General features: G+C 45.8%; 1 protein-coding gene and 1 pseudogene across 1 annotated transcript; both read left to right on the top strand.

Annotated features, from left to right (window-relative positions):
- The first annotated feature begins 6,460 nt into the window (after window positions 1-6,460).
- LOC130889830 (peptidyl-prolyl cis-trans isomerase A-like) lies at window positions 6,461-7,159 on the top strand (annotated as a pseudogene).
- An 8,418-nt stretch (window positions 7,160-15,577) lies between these two features.
- LOC130890226 (glutathione S-transferase Mu 4-like) lies at window positions 15,578-21,651 on the top strand. The gene is made up of 8 exons (XM_057794251.1): window positions 15,578-15,782; window positions 15,991-16,066; window positions 16,475-16,539; window positions 16,803-16,884; window positions 16,983-17,083; window positions 18,435-18,530; window positions 18,610-18,720; window positions 20,772-21,651. The coding sequence occupies exons 1-8, from the start codon at window positions 15,747-15,749 to the stop codon at window positions 20,859-20,861; spliced, it is 657 nt and encodes a 218-aa protein (XP_057650234.1). The 5' UTR covers window positions 15,578-15,746; the 3' UTR covers window positions 20,862-21,651.
- The last annotated feature ends 414 nt before the right edge of the window (window positions 21,652-22,065 follow it).

Consider the following 22,065-nt stretch of genomic DNA (forward strand, 5'->3'; position numbering starts at 1 on the left):
GGCCAGAACCAGCAGGGTGACTATGAATATGGCTCCAGGTCTTGGCTTTCCAGTCCTGTTTTGGGTTCTAAAGGTTGTCTTTGCAAAGATCGATCTAGGAAGGAAGCAGCTGCTCTTTCTGTGTGTGAGCAGCACACACAGAGGCTAAGGGCCTCCCTCCTACTCACACAGCTGGACAGAGGCTAAGGGCCTCCCTCCTACTCACACAGCTGGACAGAGGCTAAGGGCTTCCCTCCTCCTCACACAGCTGGACAGGCAACTGTTTGTACCCCTGTCTACAATGGAGGGCTCAGATCTTCCATCCTGGATCTCTCAGTTCACTCTCCAAGAAGGAAATTTCTTCTCCCTCTTGCCTGTATTACCATGGAGGAGGGACCAAGCAGGTCAAAGGCATCAGTGACAGGCCAGCGTACTTTGGAAGAGAGCAAAGACCTCACCTGGCACCTCAGCAAACCCTGATTCAATGAGGATAGGGATAGGTGAACCAGCACGGAGATAACGGAGTGGCCTTGGTCATTCCCCTGATGCAGAAGATCTAAACTTTGAATCCTGGTGGAGGAATGTATAGTCATTGCGTCCATCCTACCGTTGCCAGCCCTGCTAGTGAAGACCCTACAGAGACACTGTGATGTGCGCCATCGTTCCAGCTGAGTGCCCAGATACGCTAGGAATAGATCACAGCTCCCGGGCTGCCTGTCCCCAAGAGGCCAGGCCTAATGGCCTGGAACTGCAGCCTCCCACACTGTCCCCCTGCACTGTGCAGAGAAGTTTGTACAGTGTGTACAGATTGTTCACATAATCACCAGGTGAGCAGCCTGGATCAGTGTGATGAGAAGAAGGGGCTGAGAAAGTACCTCGTCCTCGGGATGCCCCGCTGCATAAATAAGGGACAAAGAAGAAACAGAATGTAGTGACTGTCATTTGCTGCAGGACCCAGCACCACTGGAGGCTGCATTCACCCTCCATACCTGTCCAATGACAATGGCAATTCTGTCCCTGATATAGGTTGCTGAAATGATCAACTTCTTTTAGTAGATATAAGACTTGAACACAGGTCCAGCCTTCTATAAAAGCCAACAATTCTCCATTTCCATTCCAAGGAATGCATCGTCGAAAAGGGGAAGGGAAAGACTATTCAGAGTGAAGGAGGGTCAGTGAGAGACTGCTTCAAATTGGGCATGAAGTCCTTCGTGTTTGGGAATGTGTCCAGGCACTCAAATACACAGTGCTGGTCAAAGATACTACAAGTGAGGAAATCCCCATAGGTCCTCTGCAAAAAGCTGAGGGTGCAGGCGCTGAAAATTGGGAAACATGGAAATTCCCTCAGCCTCACGTCTCTTGCCTTTCCCTCATCCCCTGCAAACCACTGGTTTGTAGAACGTTATCTTCTCAGGGATGTTCTCTAAGTACTCTGGCTTCCATTTCTTCTGCAGCACAGTGTCTTTATCCTCAGACATCTATCTCAGAGGGGGACTCCCACACAGCGGGGCTCCCTCCAAGACCCCGGATTAGGCACAAAACACACACAAACACATGGCTTCACAGTGAGATTCTTTATTAAGCAGGGAAGAAAAGTTAAAGTGGTTGCTTTTTGACTCTGCCAGAAAAACAGCAGCAAATGATCTTGCAGGTGTAATTTAAGAAGAGAAAAACAGAAGGTCTGTGTTAGAATGGGCTAGGCTGCGGTTGTATATTTTAATGGTCATGTTAATTAGGTGAACGAAAGGGGGAGTTGATTGCTGAACTTTGGTAATCAGCCTCAGGAATGGGTCTGGCCCAAGACAATGTCCAAATAAGGTAACAGACCTTGATGTGATCTATGGTATACAAGAGAGAGGGAAGGGAAAGGGCAAAGCTTGCTAGCACCTTGTTTGCCAATCCTGGACCTGCTAGACCACTTCAGTGGTTTCTGGGCATGTACTTACAGCATCCCCATGATCAGGCTGCGGTTAGGCAGCTGCCCAACAGGATACAACTATACAACTCTGCTCTTCCAACCTCCCCAGTCCCTAGTCCCCCACCCCCACCCCCAGTCTCTACCACCATTGTCAGAACCATTGTGCATCAGACCCAAGACAGTTTGGGCACCTGTCTCTGAACTCACAGTAGGCAGAAGCAAATAAGCAAACAACTGAAAACACCCAGAAAAGAGTCAGTATTCTGCCTACTGCGGTGTAGGGTGAGGGTTTGCTTTGGTACAGTTTCCAAAGAGATGACTTGAATTTAAGAGGACAAAGGAAACAGGAAGAGGATCAAAGGCCTTGGGCCTACTGAGTTGTCTATTGGGAAAATCTGTTTAGTTCTGCAGGTATCAAGGACTCAGCTCAGGGAGGCCACTCAGGAAAAGAGTGTCCCTCCCAGCCCCCATTTCCTAGTCTCATAGTGTGAGGGTCTGTGCTGCAGAAGCAGCATTGCTTTAAGGCTCATGACAGAACCAGCAGCTGGAACTGGAGCAGTCTGAGCTCTGTCTGTACTGTCAGGAGCTGGAGCCCCACTTTGGAGAGTCTAGACTGGATCTTAAGACTTAGCAGCCATGACTGGGCGTTTTCACTTGGCAGTGGTGGGGTTCCTCTGTCGGCAGTTTCAAACACCAGACAGTGATTCGCACTGAGAGGCTCTGGGCCCGAACTGGTCTTAGCTTGAGCTTGTCCTTCTAGCTCTTATAACTTAAATTAACCCTTTATATTGATCTCTGTTTTGTTATAAATTGTTACCTCTCTTTCAACTTGCACTTCCTGCTTCCTCTCCACCTTTCTTTCTCCCAGAGTCCTCTCTGTCCCTGGAATTCCCTCCTAACCTTTTGCTGCCTTGCTATTGGCCATTCAGCTCTTTATTAAATCAATCACAGTGACACATCTTCACACAGCATTCAACCAATTAGACTCATTTGTTCTTTTTGTCATTAGGTTTCATTGTTAGGAATAGGCATGTTTTGGGGGTTGTTGCTTACAGAGGAAATTGGGTAGCTTCTGTACAGTCCCATGGGAATTCCCTGGAAACATGAACCAAAGTGCAAGTTGAAGTTTATCCTACGGTGAAATGAACTCTGAAGTCACAATGGCTGTATTTAGGCCTAGTGCTTTTGTCCACTCTTCGTTACCATGTGACCCAGCAATGCCAGTACTGGGTATGTAGCCACAGGCATGAAATTAGTATGATGGAAAGCAGTACATGCTTTACCCTCGTCAAGAAACACATGCCATCCAACAGCCACCAACTGATATGATAAATAAAGAACATGTGTACACATGTACTGTAGAATACTATATAGCTATTTAAAAAGAGAAAAATCTCCAACCGAGGGCCCTAGGGAAATTGGACAGTCATATGCAAAAGATAGAAATGAGATCTCTAGGTCTTTCCTCCTCTACAAAAAATAAATTCCAAAGTGAACCAAAGGCCTTAATGTAAGCATTCAGTTGCTTTGAAAATAAAAGCAAGAATTGGCGCCGGGCGGTGGTGGCGCACGCCTTTAATCCCAGCACTCGGGAGGCAGAGGCAGGCGGATCTCTGGGAGTTCGAGGCCAGCCTGGTCTACAAGAGCTAGTTCCAGGACAGGCACCAAAGCCACAGAGAAACCCTGTCTCGAAAAACCAAAAAAAAAAAAAAAAAAAAAGAATTGGCAAGTGAGAATGCATCAGAAAGAAAGTTGCTACACAGCTAGGCAAGGTCTCAGGGGAGGGAGAAGCCACCTGCAACATCGGAAGAAAGCTGATCCAGGATTAACATCTGGAATATGAACAGAATGTAAAATCCTAACTCTATATAACATGTGCCTGTAATCCCAATACCAGGAGGCAAAGGCATAAGGATCCCAAGTGTGACACCAACCTGGGCTATACAGTGGGATCCTGTTCAAAGAAGAAATAAACAAAATATATAACAACAAAATAACAAATAAGTAATGAGCAAACTCTATGAAAAAAAATGCTACGAGCGAGTCCGGGACCTCCAAGGGAATAGGCAGGAACCAGAATCTGGTCCACAATTACAATGGAGTACCTGGTTCAGAGAAGAGGCTAAGACTATTGAACAGTGGAGTAAAGCTAGACGTGTGGAAATCTCCCAAGATCAACTTCTTGGAGAAGGAGATTATGTTACTATATAGAAAGGCAATCTTTATATGATGACCATGCCCTGGATTTATGCCATGCAGTAACTTTGACTGCTTGGGACAGAACTGGAGAAATGAAGTTGAGTCATTTACTAAAGTTATACAGGACCCAACGGAAAACTTTACAGATTTCATACAAAGATTGACTTCAGTAGTAAATAGAATAACACCAATTCAGAATCTAGACAAATAATAATTGAATCTCTGGCTTTTGAAAATGCCAATTCTCAGGGCTGGAGAGATGGCTCAGTGGTTAAGAGCATTGCCTGCTCTTCCAAAGGTCCTGAGTTCAATTCCCAGCAACCACATGGTGGCTCACAACCATCTGTAATGAGGTCTGGTGCCCTCTTCTGACCTGCAGACATACACACAGACAGAATATTGTATACATAATAAATAAATAAATATTTTTTTTAAAAAAAGAAAATGCCAATTCTCTATGAAAAAGGATAATTAGGCCTTTAAAGGCAAGGTGCACAGCACCCTAGGAGGAATGGATCTGAGATATAAACAATTTAGTGTCTCATGGCAATGATGATGAATGATAGGAGAGGTGATTTCCAGAGGTTGAAGAAAAATAGAAATATTAAGTGTTTCAATTACGGCAAAGAAGGTCACCTTAAAAGAGATTGTGTACAGGGCATTCCTAGAAACAATTATTTTTCTAAGCATAATCCAAATGGAATGCCCCTCCCTTCTGGATTATGCAGAAGGTGTGGCAAAGGCAGGCATCGGACTAGTGAATGTAGAACAACAACAAGAGACATTCAAGATAATCCTTTGCCATCGGGAAACTCCTTGAGAGACATCTTGGAGGCCACTATGGCAATTCTGGTTCAGTGGTTTCCTGCCATTGTAAATGAAACTCCTTCCCAGAGCAATTAAGGAACCTAATGCCTATTGTAAGAAACCATACTGCTCTAGATAATAGTGCAGCTATAGAAGACACAAGAAAAAATTCAGGGGAAACCAGAAAGCAAGTATTTTGGCAAACTTCTATAATGGACAAACACCAAAATTAAAGATATGAATTAATGACATTGTCATTGAAGGTCTGGTAGACACAGGTGCAGTTGTAACAATAATTTCACCAGAATCTTGGCATCCAAATTGGGCTCTTCAGGAGGTAAATGTTCAGCTTTTAGGGATTTAAACTTTATCTCTGGTAAAACAGGGCAAGAGATGTGTTAAATGTATAGGGCTAGAAGGACAGAGAGGAATATTAAAACCATATGTGGCTAACATAGCAATGAATTTGTGGGAATGTGATTTGTTATACCAATGGAATACACAGACTAATATTCCCCCAATCTTAGAAACAAGGCATAAATTAACATACGTTTCTGGGAAAATATATTACAAAGTATTAAAAAGAATAGTCACTGACCATTCAGGTTGTACAAGAACGGGGAACAACAGCTGCTGATATTTCAAAGGCACCAACAGCCCTACCTTTAAAATGGTTGACAGATAAATCTGTATGTGTGTGCAATGGCCTTTAACAACAGAGAAACTGCAGGCTTTAGAATAGCTGGTACAGGAGCAACAAGATGCTCAGCATATTGAAGAATCAACCAGGCCTGTAATTCTCCTGTATTTATTGTTAAAAAGAAATCTAGAAATGAAGAATGGTAACAGATCTAAGAGCTGTCAAAAAGGTGTGTCAGCCAATGGGCTCTCTACAGTCTGGAATGCCTTTGTTTTCTCTTATTGCCTAAAGGATGGCCTCTTACAGCTATTGATTTAAAAGACTGTTTCTTCACTATACATTTACTAGAGAAAGAGAGAAAAATTGCAAATCAGAAAAACATGGGAGTCAGTGGCGTAACTCAGCCAAGCTGGATGGAGGGCAATGCTGTAAGTCTCTGTTCGATTGGAACCTTCAGCTCACCTCTGCATGATCCAGAAAGTCCCATTCTTTCTCTCCAAATCCTGTCCACTCAGAGAATCTCCAAGAAACAAAAGGTGCCACAAAACCCAGTTCCATATTCTTGGCATCTACGGCAGCTCCTCCCCTGAAGTTGCCAGCAGCCCAAGTTCCTGCCTAAGCATTCAGCTTTTCCCCATACTTGGGTACAAACTCAGCATGGGCCAGACACAGCATCACCTCTCATCTACATGGTATAGGAGCTCCCTGTTTTAGTTCAGGAGTGAGACTTCTCCAGCCTCAATCTCTGGTAGTGAAGAACTCACCCGAGGTTCCTTTGCTCAATTAAATCTGTTCTTTTACTTTTTCAGTTCTGCTTGATCTGGCTTACTGTGTTCTTACTGCAGAGAAACTATTATTGGACTTACAGAAAATCTAGGCCGCTTTGCAGACGCCGCTGTCCCCTCTCACGGCTTGCTGCAGCCATGGTCAACCCCACCGTGTTCTTCGACATCGCGGCCAATGGCGAGCCCTTGGGCCGCATCTCCTTCGAGCTGTTTGCAGACAAAGTTCCAAAGACAGCAGAAAACTTTGGTGCTCTGAGCACTGGAGAGAAAGGATTTGGATATAAGGGTTCTTCCTTTCACAGGATTATTCCAGGATTCATGTGCCGGGGTGGTGACTTCACACGCCATAATGGCACTGGCGGCAGATCCATCTACGGAGAAAAATTTGAGGATGAGAACTTCATCCTGAAGCATACAGGTCCTGGCATCTTGTCCATGGCAAATGCTGGACCAAACACAAACAGTTCCCAGTTTTTTATCTGCACCACCAAGACTTAGTGGCTGGATGGCAAACATGTGGTCTTTGGGAAGGTGAAAGAAGGCATGAACATTGTGGAAGCCATGGAGCGTTTTGGGTCCAGGAATGGCAAGACCAGCAAGAAGATCACCATTTCCGACTGTGGACAACTCTAGTTCTTTTGACTTGCGGGCTTCTTACCCACCAGACCATTCCTTCTGTAGCTCAGGAGAGCACCCCAGCCCCATCTGCTCGCAGTACCCTGTAAAATCTCTGCTCTCACTCAAGTTTTTTGGGTTCCATATTTTCCTCATTCCCCTTCAAGTCTAGCTGGATTGCAGAGTTAAGTTTATGATTATGAATAAAAACTAAGTAAGAAAAAAAAAGAAAATCTAATAGTCTCTGCGAAGTTTTAAGGTAGAGAACCTGTATCCTAGATGAGGGAGTAAATTCACCCTTCTGTGTTGGAATTTTTCAGGCCCTGAGAGATTTACAGGTGCCATCTCCCAAGTGAGCACTATCATCTCTACTAAATCAAATGCTAAGCTTTTCTTGAAACACTGTAGCAGACATAATGAGAAATGGTATCTTCAAATGTATGTGGCATCTAATAAAATTAACTATCACACTATGTGGTACGTGAACTAGAACGGAATCACAATTGTGACAACCCTAAGGAAACAGTGTAAAACTTTAAGACAATTCTGAAGCCATTTCTGAACCCTCTCAGTACTTGCCCTCCTCCGCTGGGAACCAAGGACATAACAGCTAAACATGCACGTACTGAGATGTTGGGAACTTTCCATCTCCCTGAATAGGGGCAAGATAAATAACCCTTAGGTGTTGACTCAGTTACTGATGTTTTGACTTAGTCCCTGGGAAAGAGGCAAAATGACCGTCAGAGTGCCAGGCAGTGGTGGCGCACGCCTTTAATCCCAGCACTTGGGAGGCAGAGGCAGGCGGATCTCTGTGAGTTCGAGACCAGCCTGGTCTACAAGAGCTAGTTCCAGGACAGGATCCAAAACCACAGAGAAACCCTGTCTTGAAAAACCAAAATAAAATAAAATAAAATAAAAATAAAAAACAAAATGACCGTCAGATGTTTTCTCTTACCTCATCTGATCCGGCAACCACTCTCCAGCCAGTTATTGGTAATAGCCCTTTTGAATAAGCCAATCATAATAGTTAAAGAACAACCCCCAGACACCCCTTTTTTCTGTGGTTTTTCCCTTTAAAAGTAGACTGTACCAGCCTTTCAGGGTCTTTCCTAGCCTCCTGAATGCTGGAAGACCCTGTCATGACAGAACTAATAAAATCCTCATGCTTTTAAATCAGCTGTGGTGGTGAAAGACAGTCTGGGGGGTGGGGGACTCCTCCTCAGTATTTGGACTATAGGATCCAACAACAAGTGTGGACTGCCTCGGATCCATTGTTCAAATTTCTCCAGGAAATGACTAAGCAACAGGTATAAAATAAATAAACACTTTTATTCAGGGAGACTCACAGACTTTGGTTGCTCAGGTGGAATCTTCTTTGAGCAATAATTTACCAAGAGGCCGGGAAAACATTCCAAAGCTTTATGAAAAGGTGAAAGTGAGCTGGGCGTGGTGGTGCACACCTTTGATCCCAGTGTTTGGGAGGCAGAGGTGGGTGGATCTCAGAGTTCAAGGCCAACCTGGTCTACAAAGTGAGTTCCAGGACAGCTAGGACTACACAGTAAAACAAACAAACAAAAAAAGAACGAAAGAATAAAAGTATGAAATGAAAATGCTGTGCTGGCCACCAGGTGCCTATGTAATTGAGAGAGAGGTGAACATCATTTACTGTTGTCACCAACAGATTAAATGATTCTACTAGAAGAGCAAAAAATAATCTCTTATAAAGGACTAAACTAATCTTACCTTAAAGTAGCCCCCCACACTACAAAGAAGAAGAAGAAGAAGAAGAAGAAGAAGAAGAAGAAGAAGAAGAAGAAGAAGAAGAAGAAGAAGAAGAAGAAGAAGAAGAAGAAGAAGAAGAAGAAGAAAATGACCATGGGTGCTGGGAACTGAACTCGGGCCCTTTGGAAGAGTATGTGCTTTTAACTTGCCCAAAATTTAAAAAATTCCGTGTGCCTGTCTGAGGGTATGTGGTATGTGTATGTGAGTGCAGGAAGATATGAGAGGGCATTGCATCTTTCAGGGCTAGGGTTGCAAACACTTGTGAAGCATCCAACCTAGGTGCTGGGAACCAAACTTGGGTCATCTGCAAGAGCAGTCTGTGCTCTTAACTGCAGAGCAATTCCTCCAGACCTTCATGATGGAGCCTACTACAACACAGTCAGCCAGGATACCTGGGGGGGGGGGGGGCGGGGGAGCAGCGCTAAAGCTAAGGAAATGTCAGATGAAAAGAGCTGAGACAGAAAACACAGGATAGATTCGGGAGGTCTGTTGGTAAAAGACCAACCAGTCCAGAGTTTACTTCAGAGCCTGCTTACACGCAAAAGCAGCACAGAGCACTGCAGAGACAGACAGTCAGTATCCAACCATAAGACCATCCCTGTCCTTGGGCAAGCAGTTTCTCCTATCTGGATGTGCCCTCGACTGGCACTCACCAGCCCGTGTTTTAGTAGACAATGTGTTCTTTCTCAAGGGCAAAATGCTCTTTCCCATGGGCTCAATCTGAACTTTCTCACAGTTCTCAAGGATGCCGGTGGAGCAGGCAAGCTTAAGTCAGAATTGACTCCAGATGGAAGCTGAGTCACATACAATCTCCTACACCTTGATTATTTATTTTTACTGCTGTTAGGGATTGAACTCAGGGCCCTGCACATGCTAGGAATGTGCTCTACCACTAAAGCACACAGCAAGGTTTTCTGTGTGTGAGATTATGAAATTTACAAATCAAGGTAAACGTTCTTCCTTCTTTGCAATGTGGGTGCCTTTATTCCTTCTGCTCACCTGGTTGCTGTGCCACAACTTTGAGTGCTGTGTTGAACAGAAACCATGAGAGCTATCATTGTTTGCCTTGGTTATGAGCTTTGGGGTAGGGGCTAAAAGATGGCATAGTGGTTAAGAGCAGTGGCTGCTCTTGCAAGAAGACCCAGGGTTGATTTCTAGGACCCTCATGGCGGCTCACAACTGCCCACAACTCCATTCAAGGGGATCTAGTGCCCTCTCTTGACCTTTTTGGGTACCAAAAACAGGGTGGGCACAGATGCCTGTGCAGGTAAAACACCACATGTATAATCTTTGAGGAAAAAAGTTCCAGTATTTTTGGTTTTTGAGACAGGGTTTCTCTGTACCTTTGGAGCCTGTTTTAGAACTAGCTCTTGTAGAACAGGCTAGCCTCGAACTCACAGGGATCCGCATGCCTCTCCCTCCCTAGTGCTGGGATCAAAGACGTGAGCCACCACCGCCCAGCAAGTTCCAGTTTTTACAGCTAATTATGATGGAGGTTTCTTACATATGCTTTTATTATGTTGACATATCTAGTTGACTTATGAACACGAAAAACTCAAAACCTTTTCACCTAGTTTTTGAGTTTTTGAATCATGAGAGTTGTTGACTTTCACTTGCCTATGTAGATCTGTTTGAGACCTCGGACCTGAGGGTCTGATGAATGGACGGATTACAGTCCACTGCTGCAGACAGCCTTTCTTAAAGGTCAGTGTGCTTTTATCCCTAATGAAACAAATACAGCAATGATCCAGGTGAGGGTGTTTGAGTTCAGAAGAACATAATGAAAAGTGTAAATAAACACCAGAAAGCACATACTAAATATTAACAGAGAAGCAGTTTTCCTGAACGTCCTCAGGACACACCAGTTTAAACACCATTCTATAGATTATATCTGAGAGGCACGAAAGCAAGGCAGAGCCCATATGCAGATTCAGGGAAGACACTGGGGACAGCACTCAGCAATCCTTTCACCATACTGGGTTCTATAGCTATGTTCCGACATCCAACATCCAATAAATGTGTCTTGTACATGCAATGTAAGTGTTTAACACAGGAGGCGTGATCACATGCAAGAACAATCCAGGGAACGCAATGCATCTGAGGTAAAGGCTCTGCCTTTTTCCCTGGAGCCTCTCTCATAGCTCCCCAAGGCATTGTTCTCTACTCCTCAGTCTTTTGACCATGTTCCAATAAAATGTTACTTCTATATCTATTAGAAGGACATAGGATTTCTATCTTGCATTCCGTTACCATAACGTGTCCATCTGGTTGCATTTGTTGAACCATCTTTGCCAAGGACCACGATAGACATCTCTCCAAAGAAGACACGCAGATGGTAATAGGCTCGAGGGGAAGACAAGCAAGAGCACAGTGAAGTATCATCTCATACCTAGACAGAACCGCTACCCCCACAGAACAAGCATAGAAACTCGAATGCCTGCTTACTGTTGGCAGGAATAGAAAATGATGTAAGAGTAAGGAGGGAGTTAAAGAAGACCCTACCTCATGATCCTAATACTCCCACATCCAGGGATATGGCCATTCTTCTGTTTATTGCAGCACAACCAACCACAGCCCAAGCAACAAGCAACCCAAGTGCTCAATCAGTGGGTTAATGGATAAGGAAAACGTGTTACATTTACTTAGCATTAACAAAGAAATTCTTTACACAGAGAAACCCTGTCTCGAAAAACCAAAAGAGAAAGAGAGAAAGAGAGAGAAAGAGAGAAAGAGAGAGAGAGAGAGAGAGAGAGAGAGAGAGAAATTATTTTAAAAATCCTTTATTTTATGTGCATTGGTGTGAAGGTGTCAGATCCTCTACAACTAGAATTACAGACAGTTGTGAGCTGCCATGTGGGTGCTGGGAACTGAACCTATGTCTTCTGGAAGCAGCCAGTGTTCTTGAATGCTGAGTCACCTCTCCAGGCCAGGAAAGAAATTTTGCAACATACAGCAACATGGATAAATCAGGGAGGTGAAATCAATCATTCACAGGGAAACAGACATGGCATAGTTCCACTTCACGGAGACGTCTAACAAAGGCAAACACAGAGTAGCACAAAAATGAGGTCGGCCTGAGGTTAAGGGAGCAGACCATGTCAACTGCCCCTGAGCGGCACAGCCCCTCCGGCACTCAGGGTGAACATGCTGTAAGCATCTGCTCTGGGACATCGTGCGTGCAGTTAGCAGAACCAAACCGTGCACTTAAAGACTTATTTATAGCTTTAAGCTGGCCATGGGGGCCCATTGTGGAATTCTAGCAGAAAGAGGGAGACTCGGAGTCCAACCTGGGCTACCTGCAGAGACCCTGTCTCAAACACAAAGACAGTTAGCTTTAGTATATCACTATTTTTTTTAAGTTTACATGTGAAAATCAATTATAACTTGTCACAAAAGTTCAGTGCTAAAGGAATGGACTTAGGATCTGGATTTGCACGCTAGGTGACTTAGTTATTTTATACTGGGTTCCTAGAGCTTTTTTTGCACGGAATTGTTCTGTTAATTCTCTGTGTTTTTCTTTCTTTTCCTTGTTAGAGAGTCACCTGGAAAGCCCAGGCCTCACTTTATTTTCTTGTATTTTAAAAAATTATGACAGAGGCTGGAGAGATGGACTGGGGGCTAAGAGCACTGTGAAACCACCTACCTATCACTAGCAGTCTGGAACTGTTCTAAAAGGACCTGGAAAAGTTTCCTTGAACCAACATGAAAAGGATTTTATGAACCTCCAAAGTATTAATCTCTAGGTTTGTATTGGTCAGCTCAAAGGATACATATTTCCTCCAAAGCACTGAGCTATTGTATTGCAAATGCTTTTTAAAGACTTATTTATTATTTTACAGGTAGGTGTGTGTGTACCACATATGTGCAGGTGCCAATGGCAGCCAGAAGGGGGCATTGATCTGGAGGTTGTGAGTTACCTGATGGAGCTGCTGGAAACTGAACCCAGGTTCTTGGGAAGAGTACTAAGTGTTCTTCAATGCTAAGTCATCTTTCTAGCTGTCTTTGGGCTTCTATTGCTTTGAAGAGACACCATGACCAACGCAACTCTTAAAATATTTAATGGGGGTGGCTCACTTACAGTTCAGAGGGGCAGTCCATTACCAACATGGTGGGACGTGACTGCAGGCAGGCAGACACGATGATGGAGAAGGAGCTGAGAGTCCTACATCTTGCAGGCAACAGGAAGTGGTCTCAAACACTGTGCATGGCTTGAGCATATATGAGACCTCAAGGCCCGCCTCCACAGTGACACACTTCCTCCTACAAGGCCATATCTACTCCAACAAAGCCACACCTCCTATAGAGCCATGCCCTTTGGAGGCCATTTTCTTCAAACCACCACCCACCCATCCATGGAAATCTTAGAATGAGGTTCCTAGGGATGTTTCAGAAGGTGCTGAGTCACAGCCTCTGCCCACCCCCCCATAAAGATTAACACGAATTCAAGGCTCTTTCCTAACTATTAGGTCTTCATTCCACTCTGAAGCCCTCTAAAGTCTAAAGCATCATTTCTCCTAGCTTTCCTCTTCTGTGTCTGACCCCATGGACCCTCCACCTGTCACTTAAGAGACTCATCACACTGTCCTGCATTTCTCCCAGGGCACTCTGCAGTTCTGCAGCTGCTGACTGCTGACTTAGTGACCCTCACCTGACCCTGGCAACAAAAATCTCACAGCTGTTTCTTTTAAATAACTTCAGAAGGAAAGTTCCCTTTAAGAGGCCCCTTGGGTAGTTACCTTCTCTCACATCATCGATTCCAATCTCCAGTCTCACAAAACTTTAGTCTCCTCCTGAGGTCATTATAAGCCTATCAGCAAGGCCAATCAATTTTAATTTATATTGGGGCTACTCTGGTTGTCACAGCTGTTTGCTTTCCTCGGGGCTATCTGGACCTGTTTAGCAGGAACCATTTAATTCCATTCAGTAATGTCTGTCTTGCACAGAGGTATTAAATAACCAAAAATTTAAAAATTTAAGAAACAACAAGACAAAACAACTCCCCCTCCCCGAGCTTTGTCCATTGAGGCACAAAGTGACCGAATCTTATGACATCGAAGATACTCACTCTGCAGGAGTCCTCTGTGCTCCATTAGCTCCCACGGAAGCTGAGGCCGACCTCTTTTTCTGCACACTAACTTACTCTGATTCCAACCAGTCCTTAGAATGTTCTAGATAATTAAACTATCATCTACCAAGAAATCAGGCTTATGTAAGGATAACCAGAAACCCTCCAAAAATGAGGCAAGCACAGATAATTTGGGAGAAGTCCCAGGAGGAATAATTGGTTCTTTTCTATAAACGTCAACTTCCATAGTGGGACTGGAACAAAATACATACATCAAAACTTTGCAGACGGTGGATCTCTGAGTGAGGGCACCCTAGACTGCATAATGAGTTCCAGCCTGGCCAGGGCTACATAGTGAAGCCTCAATAAACAAAAATCAAATAGTCAGAAACAGTAGGAGACATGGAGAAACAGTTCTACCGTTGATAATGAGTAGGAAACAGAAGCTGAGGAAGGAAAACAACCACTTAAAAAATGCGGTGAGCCAACATACAGGATGCTTTCTTCTATGAATTGCCTTGGTCATGGTGCATTTTCACCCAGTAGAAAAGTGGCTAAGACAAGTACATACTTTAAGATTATAGGGCCAGGTATGGTGGCACAATTCAGTTTTTTTTCCCCCTTTGGGACATATCCAATTTTTTTTTTTCCTTTTGGGGACACACATCTTTAATTTCAGCACTCAGGAGACAGAGGCAAGCAGATTCTGTGAGTTTGAGGTCAGCCTGGTCTACAGAGTGAGTTCCAGGAAAGACAGGACTATGTAGAGAGACCCTCTCCCTATCTAAAAAAAAAAAAAAAAAAACAAGAAACAACAAACAAGCAAACAAACAAAACACAACCAAGCAAACAACATCCTGATTACAGCTCAGCTCAAAAACGGGCTGAGTAGGATAGCAGTTAAGTGACTTGAAGATATATTGTATAGTTACCTGTCACTTGAGCACATTTGGTTAAAGATGGACCCTATATACTTAGGAAGTCCCATAGAATTCCAGTGGAGCTTAAAATTATTATATGATGACTGTGCAGGAGTCTTAAAGCCATAACAAAGCGCAAGTGACTAAGTGATCCCTGATGTACAAAAGGAGAGCCCACTTCCCCCACCTCCAGACACAGTCTTTGTACACATACAAAAACTAGTGTTGTGAACAGTACACCCTGCTATGAACAGCAGCGACAGACATCTCACGCATCTCTTTCTTGATGGCAATTGCTAGAAGCTGACCCTGAGCTCCTCATGCGCCGGTCTTGTGCACCTTCCGAACTTTTAGGAAGTGTTAGGTCTGTAACTATAATCGGGTAGTCACAAAGCTGAGAGACACGTGACTCGTTTTAATCCTTGAATAATACAAGCAGACATCCTGACCATGTATGAACTTTCAAATTTTCCATTTTCCCACTTTTTGTGGATCAGATGTTTCTGATAGAAATAATCTCTTAATTCACATGTACTTCTGAACAGAGACTGTCTCTGCCAGGTGGAGAAACATCACCTCCGGACAACTGTCCTCAGCAGAACCTGCAGGAATCTGCCTTGTTTGACCACATGGGTGAGGTGTCTACTCAACACTCTCGGGTTGGGGACTCCCTTGTGGCCTGACCCTGCCACACACCCAAGGGCAGCAGGAGAAGATGCTTGAGCTGTCTGGCCAAGTGAGCTGCTAAGTCAATGCTCTGCTTCTGCGCACTGGCCAGGAGGATGGGGGTGGGACTTCGGGCGGAATCGCAGATGATTTCCTGTTTCTTGGGGGTGGAGCTCATTAACTTTGCTTCTGTAGGTGAAGACTAAGAGCCGCATTGCTGGGAGTGTGTTGCAGGGCAAAACCTGTAGGGGAAGGGCCACACCGGGCACCAGCCCCGCCCAGCTATCATAGAGCAGGAGGGTAAAGTCAAAGGTGCTCATCCCGGAAGCCAGTGGACTCAATCCCTGGCACCAGCACCAGCACCAGCACCATGCCTATGACACTGGGTTACTGGGACATCCGTGGGGTGAGCGCCCACCTGCCGGTGAAAAGAATCGCCGCGGGGCTAGGATGAGGGAAGCGGTGAGGGGGCGGGTCCTAGAGGAATTCCTTTGCTTGTCTGGCTCAGAAACCTGCACACGTGCTTGCTGGTGCGTGCGCCTGTGTGTACTCACTTGGCGGGAGGTGAGGTCACATAGAAATCCCCAGGCCCCATTCCTGAACTATCTTTACAGCTGGCTCATGCTATTCGCCTGCTCCTGGAATACACAGACACAAGCTATGAGGAGAAGAGATACGTCATGGGCGGCGGTAATGACATTCTTCTGGTCAAACGTCTTCCTTACCCCTGTCCATTGGTAGTTAGCAGCCCGTTTCTGACCTACATTACATGACAGGGCTCCTCCAGGTGGACCTAGATTCTGCCTCTTCCAGAAACCTCCAGAGGGTGGGCTAGATCTTAATACGGAACCCTGGAGGTGGAGGTGTGGGTTCCCCCACTGCTGTTGAAATTAAATCACATTCCCCATGAAGACTTGCCGGACTGTTTCTAAGTTTTAGAGATGTAGGACCCACAGCCCCAAGCACTCGTCATCCCTGGAACCTTATGTTGTGAGATTTAGTGTGTGACGTTGCAATTCCCTGCTTTAGGGGGTTGGGTTCCTGGAATAGGCATGTTGGACACTAGGCTGATTTCTTTTGTAACCTTATCAACCACAGCTCCTGACTATGATAGAAGCCAATGGCTGAATGAGAAGTTCAAGCTGGGCCTGGACTTTCCCAATGTAGGTGCAGGGAAGGGAGGTTTGGGGAAATGCATGGGATTCCCACCTCATCTCCTTGCCTGGCTGAGGGGGTTTGGGGTCAGAGCTCAGCTCTCCTGCTCCCATTCCCGGTGGTTGCATAGTGTGATGGGCTGTGTCCCAGCTCTTCCATTCAGTGTGCAGTGTGTTCGTGGAGGACTTCCAATGCTAGCCACGCTGAATGACAGGCCAAACCCAGGGAAGTGAGGCTGGGACCATCTGACTGTCCCTGCTTGTCTTTCCAGCTGCCCTACTTAATTGACGGCCCCCACAAGATCACCCAGAGCAATGCCATCCTGCGCTACATTGCCCGCAAGCACAACCTGTGTGAGTGGGGCTGGCTGCAGGGTGGGGCGTGGGGGACAATCTCTTTGTCTGGACTGGGGTGAGAGGCTAAGGGTGAGTCTGTGCTGTGTGTGCTGCAGGTGGAGAGACAGAGGAAGAAAAGATTCGTGTGGACATTTTGGAGAACCAGGCTATGGATGTCTGCAATCACCTCGCTAGAATCTGTTACAGCCCAGACTTTGTGAGTCTTATCCCGCTCCCGTGCTGGACCGGACCAGGCAGTGTTTGGGTCAGGATTCAGCTCTTTCAGATTCCCACCTGCACAGGTCTTATTTACCTTCTGATTTCCTTAGCCACTTATCCTCCAGGATGTGTTCTGTTATCACCAGCAGTCCCCAGAACAATGATATCAAATGAACACTCTTACTTAGGCACTACCTGTCTTAGTCCAGACTTCCCAGAGCACACATTAAGTTCCTCAATAATAGATCTTCTGTACCCCCATAATAGGTTTCCCTGCCAACACAGTAAGCCAGATCAAGCCAAATTGAAAAGGTCCTTGGTTTATTTAAGCAAAGCAACTCTTGGGTGGGTTCTCCAATCCCAGAGATTGAGACCAGAGGAGTCATGTGCCAAAAATAAAACAGGGAGATTATATAGATTGTAGGTGCGGGGTGATGATGTGTCCACTATAAGCTGGGTTTGTGCCCAAATATGGTCAAGAGCTGAATGCTTAGACTGGGACTTGGGCTGCTGGCAGCATCAGGAGAGGAAGCTGCAATAGTCACCAGAAATGCCCATGGAACTGGGCTTTTGGGCACTTTTTTTTTTCAGAGTCTCTGGGCAGGGCTTGGAGAAAGAGAGAGAGAGAGACAGGAATGGGGTTTTCTGGATCATGCAGGGGCAAGCTGGTGGGTCCAACTGAACCCTAGATAGTGACGTCATGTTTCCCAAGTGTTCTCCACCTGTGCCCTCTGCTTAGGCCCTCACCAGGTAGTTCATATCATTGCTTTCCATAAAATACATGTACACTCAATGGATCAGAAAAAGAAGTCCAGGATGAAGACTCACAGGGAACCCTTCCCAGCCCCTCCCAGTGCTTCCTTCACACCCACGGCAGGCAGCGTGTTTTTCTATAGGTGGCTCAGGAAGAGCCTGAAGGTCTTTCTCTCCTTTCCTTCAGCCTCAAATCCTCCTCAGTTTATGGGGGAAACTCAAGTATATTTCATTCTTCTGGAACCTATGATATGGAACGCCCATCTTCTCTGAGAACTTTCAGTTCTTGCTTTTGGTGCTGCCTGCATTAGCCCCGGTGTCTGCCAGTGCTTCAGGCACTCAGAGTTTAGGCATCAGTACTGAGGATGTCCCATTGTGCACAGTGTCCTTTTCTTCTCTGACTTTCCCATTGCATTTGAAGGGTGGCATGAGCTACCATGGAATCCGGTAAATAAGTGTTGATATGTGGAATCAAAGCCTGGGCTCCATCTTAGTGGAGATGGCTTCCCACCCCTGACCGTTTAGGACCATGCCTGGTGCTGCTGACCTGGTCGCTCTGCCAGGGAACTCTGTGGTGATAGTTGTTTCTGCTTCAGGAGAAACTGAAGGGAGAATACTTGGAGCAGCTCCCTGGGATGATGAAGCTCTTCTCACAGTTCCTGGGGAAGCAGACATGGTTTGTCGGTGAAAAGGTAAAAGAGAAGAAGTTGGGGGTTGTCATTTTTCCAGGGGCACAGGATTTCATGCCCCCTTGTTCTTGGCCTTTTGCAGATAACTTTTGTGGATTTCCTTGCTTATGATATCCTGGACCTAAACCGTATATTCGAACCCAAGTGTCTGGACGCATTCCCAAACCTGAAGGATTTCATGGCCCGCTTTGAGGTGATGCCCTGATCCTCCTTCCTCTTTTCCCTAATGTTTTCTTGGGCTTGGAGATGAAGTGAAGAGTAGGTAGCATGAGTTGAGCGCTCACTTTCTCCCATACTCTGTGCTCAGCACCTGGTGTCTGTTGACCAAGTTCATCATTACATTGTTTCTCAAGGGTGGGGGAAGTTATTTGTCCCACAACTCAGATGAGGAAATGTGAAACTCTGGAGGGTTACCAACCCACTCAAGATTACAGCAGCGGTGGTGGCGCACGCCTTTAATCCCAGCACTTGGGAGGCAGAGGCAGGCGGATCTCTGTGAGTTCGAGACCAGCCTGGTCTACAGAGCTAGTTCCAGGACAGGCTCCAAAACCACAGAGAAACCCTGTCTCGAAAAACAAAAAAACAAACAAACAAACAAAAAAAAAAGATTACAGCAGCAGTAGAACTGGGCTGGACTTGCTGTTGGCTTCCTGCTCCTCAGGGCAGCGGAGAGCGGCTGCAGACTGGGTTATGTGAGGTACCAAGATATTTGTGCTTGGTCTGCTAAATACTTTGCCGAGACCTTGTGGGGCTCCTGATAGAGAATTGAATCCTGAAGTGTGTGTCATGGGCTCTCCTCCCTCACACCTTTCATTTTTTCCTTTTGATTGTCCAGCTGTTCCTTTTGTGAGATTCGCCACATTATTTTTCTGTTTCCTGATTTCTGTATGAGGCTTATGTTATGCCCAGTAAGAAAGAAAAAGTTGGTTCTTAGACCCACCTGGGGACCACGTGTATCAAATAATATCAGGCAAACCAGACTGGGGGATGTGTGTGTGTGTGGTACCACCTAGGTGCTGGGGAGCCCTGTTTCACTGGAGACTACTTGTTTGATATCTATGCCACCTTCTGTATTAGAAACTGGGGGTTGGAGACCTAGGTCCAATGGGCTTTTCAGTCTGGAACTCATTTTCCTGTCTCATTCCTTATCAAGTGAGATGATTTCTCAGCCAGTTCTCGTCATTTGGTCTGAACTGGGTGACTTTGAGAAGGAAGAGGCTTGGGAGTGTTGAAGGCTGCAGCTTTAGGCTAAATGTGAACTTGGTCTCTTAATCATAGGCAACTCCAGACATCTGAACTCTTTAGAGATTTTTCTGGAAGCTCGCTCTCTTGGTAGAAGGCAAATAGCACATGTAACTGTCATTGAGCCTGGTCCCTTTATCAAGACTGGAGACAGGATTGGTTGAGGCTCAATACCAGGTGTAGAAAGTTGACTTTCTCCTTAGGGAATGATTAGGGCAAGCCTGGCTTTTCTTTTCTGGTCTACTATAATCTATAAACTTTGACTCCGATTTTACCAAGTCACTAGATAAGATAGGGATTATCTGCCAGCCATTCCCCTTTCCATCCAGATTTCTATTCAGGAAATATAGAGTTTGTGTGTGCAAGGAGCATGTCTGTATAGATGGGGTGATACGGCCTCTTAGGGAGGGCAGGAAGGGAGTGCCAGGAGAGAGTACAACTCTGGAGAAACAGAGGCCAGGCTGATCCCAAATGTGTGCTAATGACTAGCAATGTGAGCAAGAGGAAGTTGATTGCCCTCTCTTGTCGCCGCCACCCTTGTACCGCAAGGATGACGCGACCACCGGAGCTCTCCTTGCTAAGCAGTTTATGCAGGACCTTTTTACAATGCGTTCTCTCTCTCATTCATTCATTCACTCACTTACTCACTCACTCTCACTCTCTCCCTCTCTCCTCAGGCAAAACCTCTCCCAGCCCTTAAATAGGCACGGGCCACCAACCCCATATTGCCAGGTGGGCACTGCCCATAGGTACACGCATACGCAAGCAGCTGACAATCATTGCGTGATAATAGCATAAGTCAGGCCTAGTTGATATTAGGAGTTGATTATCACAGACAGCACTCGCTTTCGGGACCGCGGAGGGCGGGAGCCAGCACCATCAAGTGCGACTCCATGCAGCTCTCTACACATAGCCATCAGGTGTGACTCCACACAGCTCTCTACACTCTCTGGCCCTGAGCAAACATAAATCTTGGTTTTCTTTTTCTTTTCTAACTCTCAGGGTCTGAAGAAGATCTCTGCCTACATGAAGAGTAGCCGCTTCATCCCAAGACCTCTGTTTTCAAGATGGGCCACGTGGGGGAATAAGTAAAGCCTTGCAGGGCAAGAGGTGGGAATGAGGGACCTGGTGCTCTGGCAACTTTGAGCTTCCTGTAGCCCTGGCACTTCCTTCTTCTTTCTGTCCCCTTGCTGACCCCAGAGTGTCTTGGGTCCTCTTTTCTTTCACCCAGTCTAGGCCCTTTCAAGCCATTTAAAGCCTGGGTCTTAAGTTTCCTTCAGCAAAGTGCCCTTCTAGTGTGGCTGTCTGACCCACTTGACGGATGGTCTTACCTGTCAGTTGCTGTAATGTCATGAAGAGTTGGGACTCAGCTCAGCCTGGGCTTCCTAGCAAGTTACTAATCTAGAGATGCTAGATGTATGAAGTCTCTTTGGACTATGTCAGGTACCACTGTTAGCCCTGGACCACCCTAGCCCTGGTTTGCACTGCCAGCTATCTCTGCTGCCTCCAAAGACTGCCTCTCGACCTTGCAGAGTTTGCAGGGATTCTGGTTGGATAAGCAGGGGTTGGACTTCCTGAGGCCATCTGATAGCCTCTCACCAGGCAGCTGCAGGAGGCTCTGTGGAGCTCAAAGGGAGCCTTTGGGGCTTGGGATCGCCTATACTCTAGCACTACTCGGGCTTCATACAGGTTTCAGGGGTGAGGACCCAGGTTGGGGGAGTCTCCAGCAGTGAGCCAGAATCCTCTCTGCCCCCATTAGTATGTCACAATAATATCCATGTGTCACCAGGACCCTGTCTCCTCTGTCCCTGATGCCTCTGAAGTTTCCTGTCTGGGTCACCAGGGATGGGGAGCAACCTGGTTAATCCCCTATCTCTGTGAGCCGCTGTGAAATAAATTTCTTCATGCTTTCATAATTTCAGTGTCTTTTCATATCATTTATATCTGCATTCTTTGGATAGGCATAGAATTATAGCATGAACGTTTGGTTTCAGATGTGCCCCAGCACGCCTCCCCCAGAAATGAGTTTCTGGTAAGAAGAATCCAGTCTTTCTGACCAGGAGTCATTTGTACATGCTCTACTTTGACACTCCAGATGACCCCCTTTGGCTTGAGATCTCCAAGTCAGAGCGTTTGTAGGGATCCATACCCGGCCTGGTTCTTCTTCACCTTCTTTTGCAAACTTTCCTAGCTCAGGCTTCTCCCACTCAGATCTAAAATGAAGTTTCTCTGTTGCTGACATGCCATCTCCAAGAGCCAAAAGCCGCTGAACAAAAGTCACACGAGTCATGAGCAA

The sequence above is a fragment of the Chionomys nivalis genome, chromosome 18, assembly GCF_950005125.1.
Source record: "Chionomys nivalis chromosome 18, mChiNiv1.1, whole genome shotgun sequence".
In the NCBI taxonomy this organism is placed as follows: Eukaryota; Metazoa; Chordata; class Mammalia; order Rodentia; family Cricetidae; genus Chionomys; species Chionomys nivalis.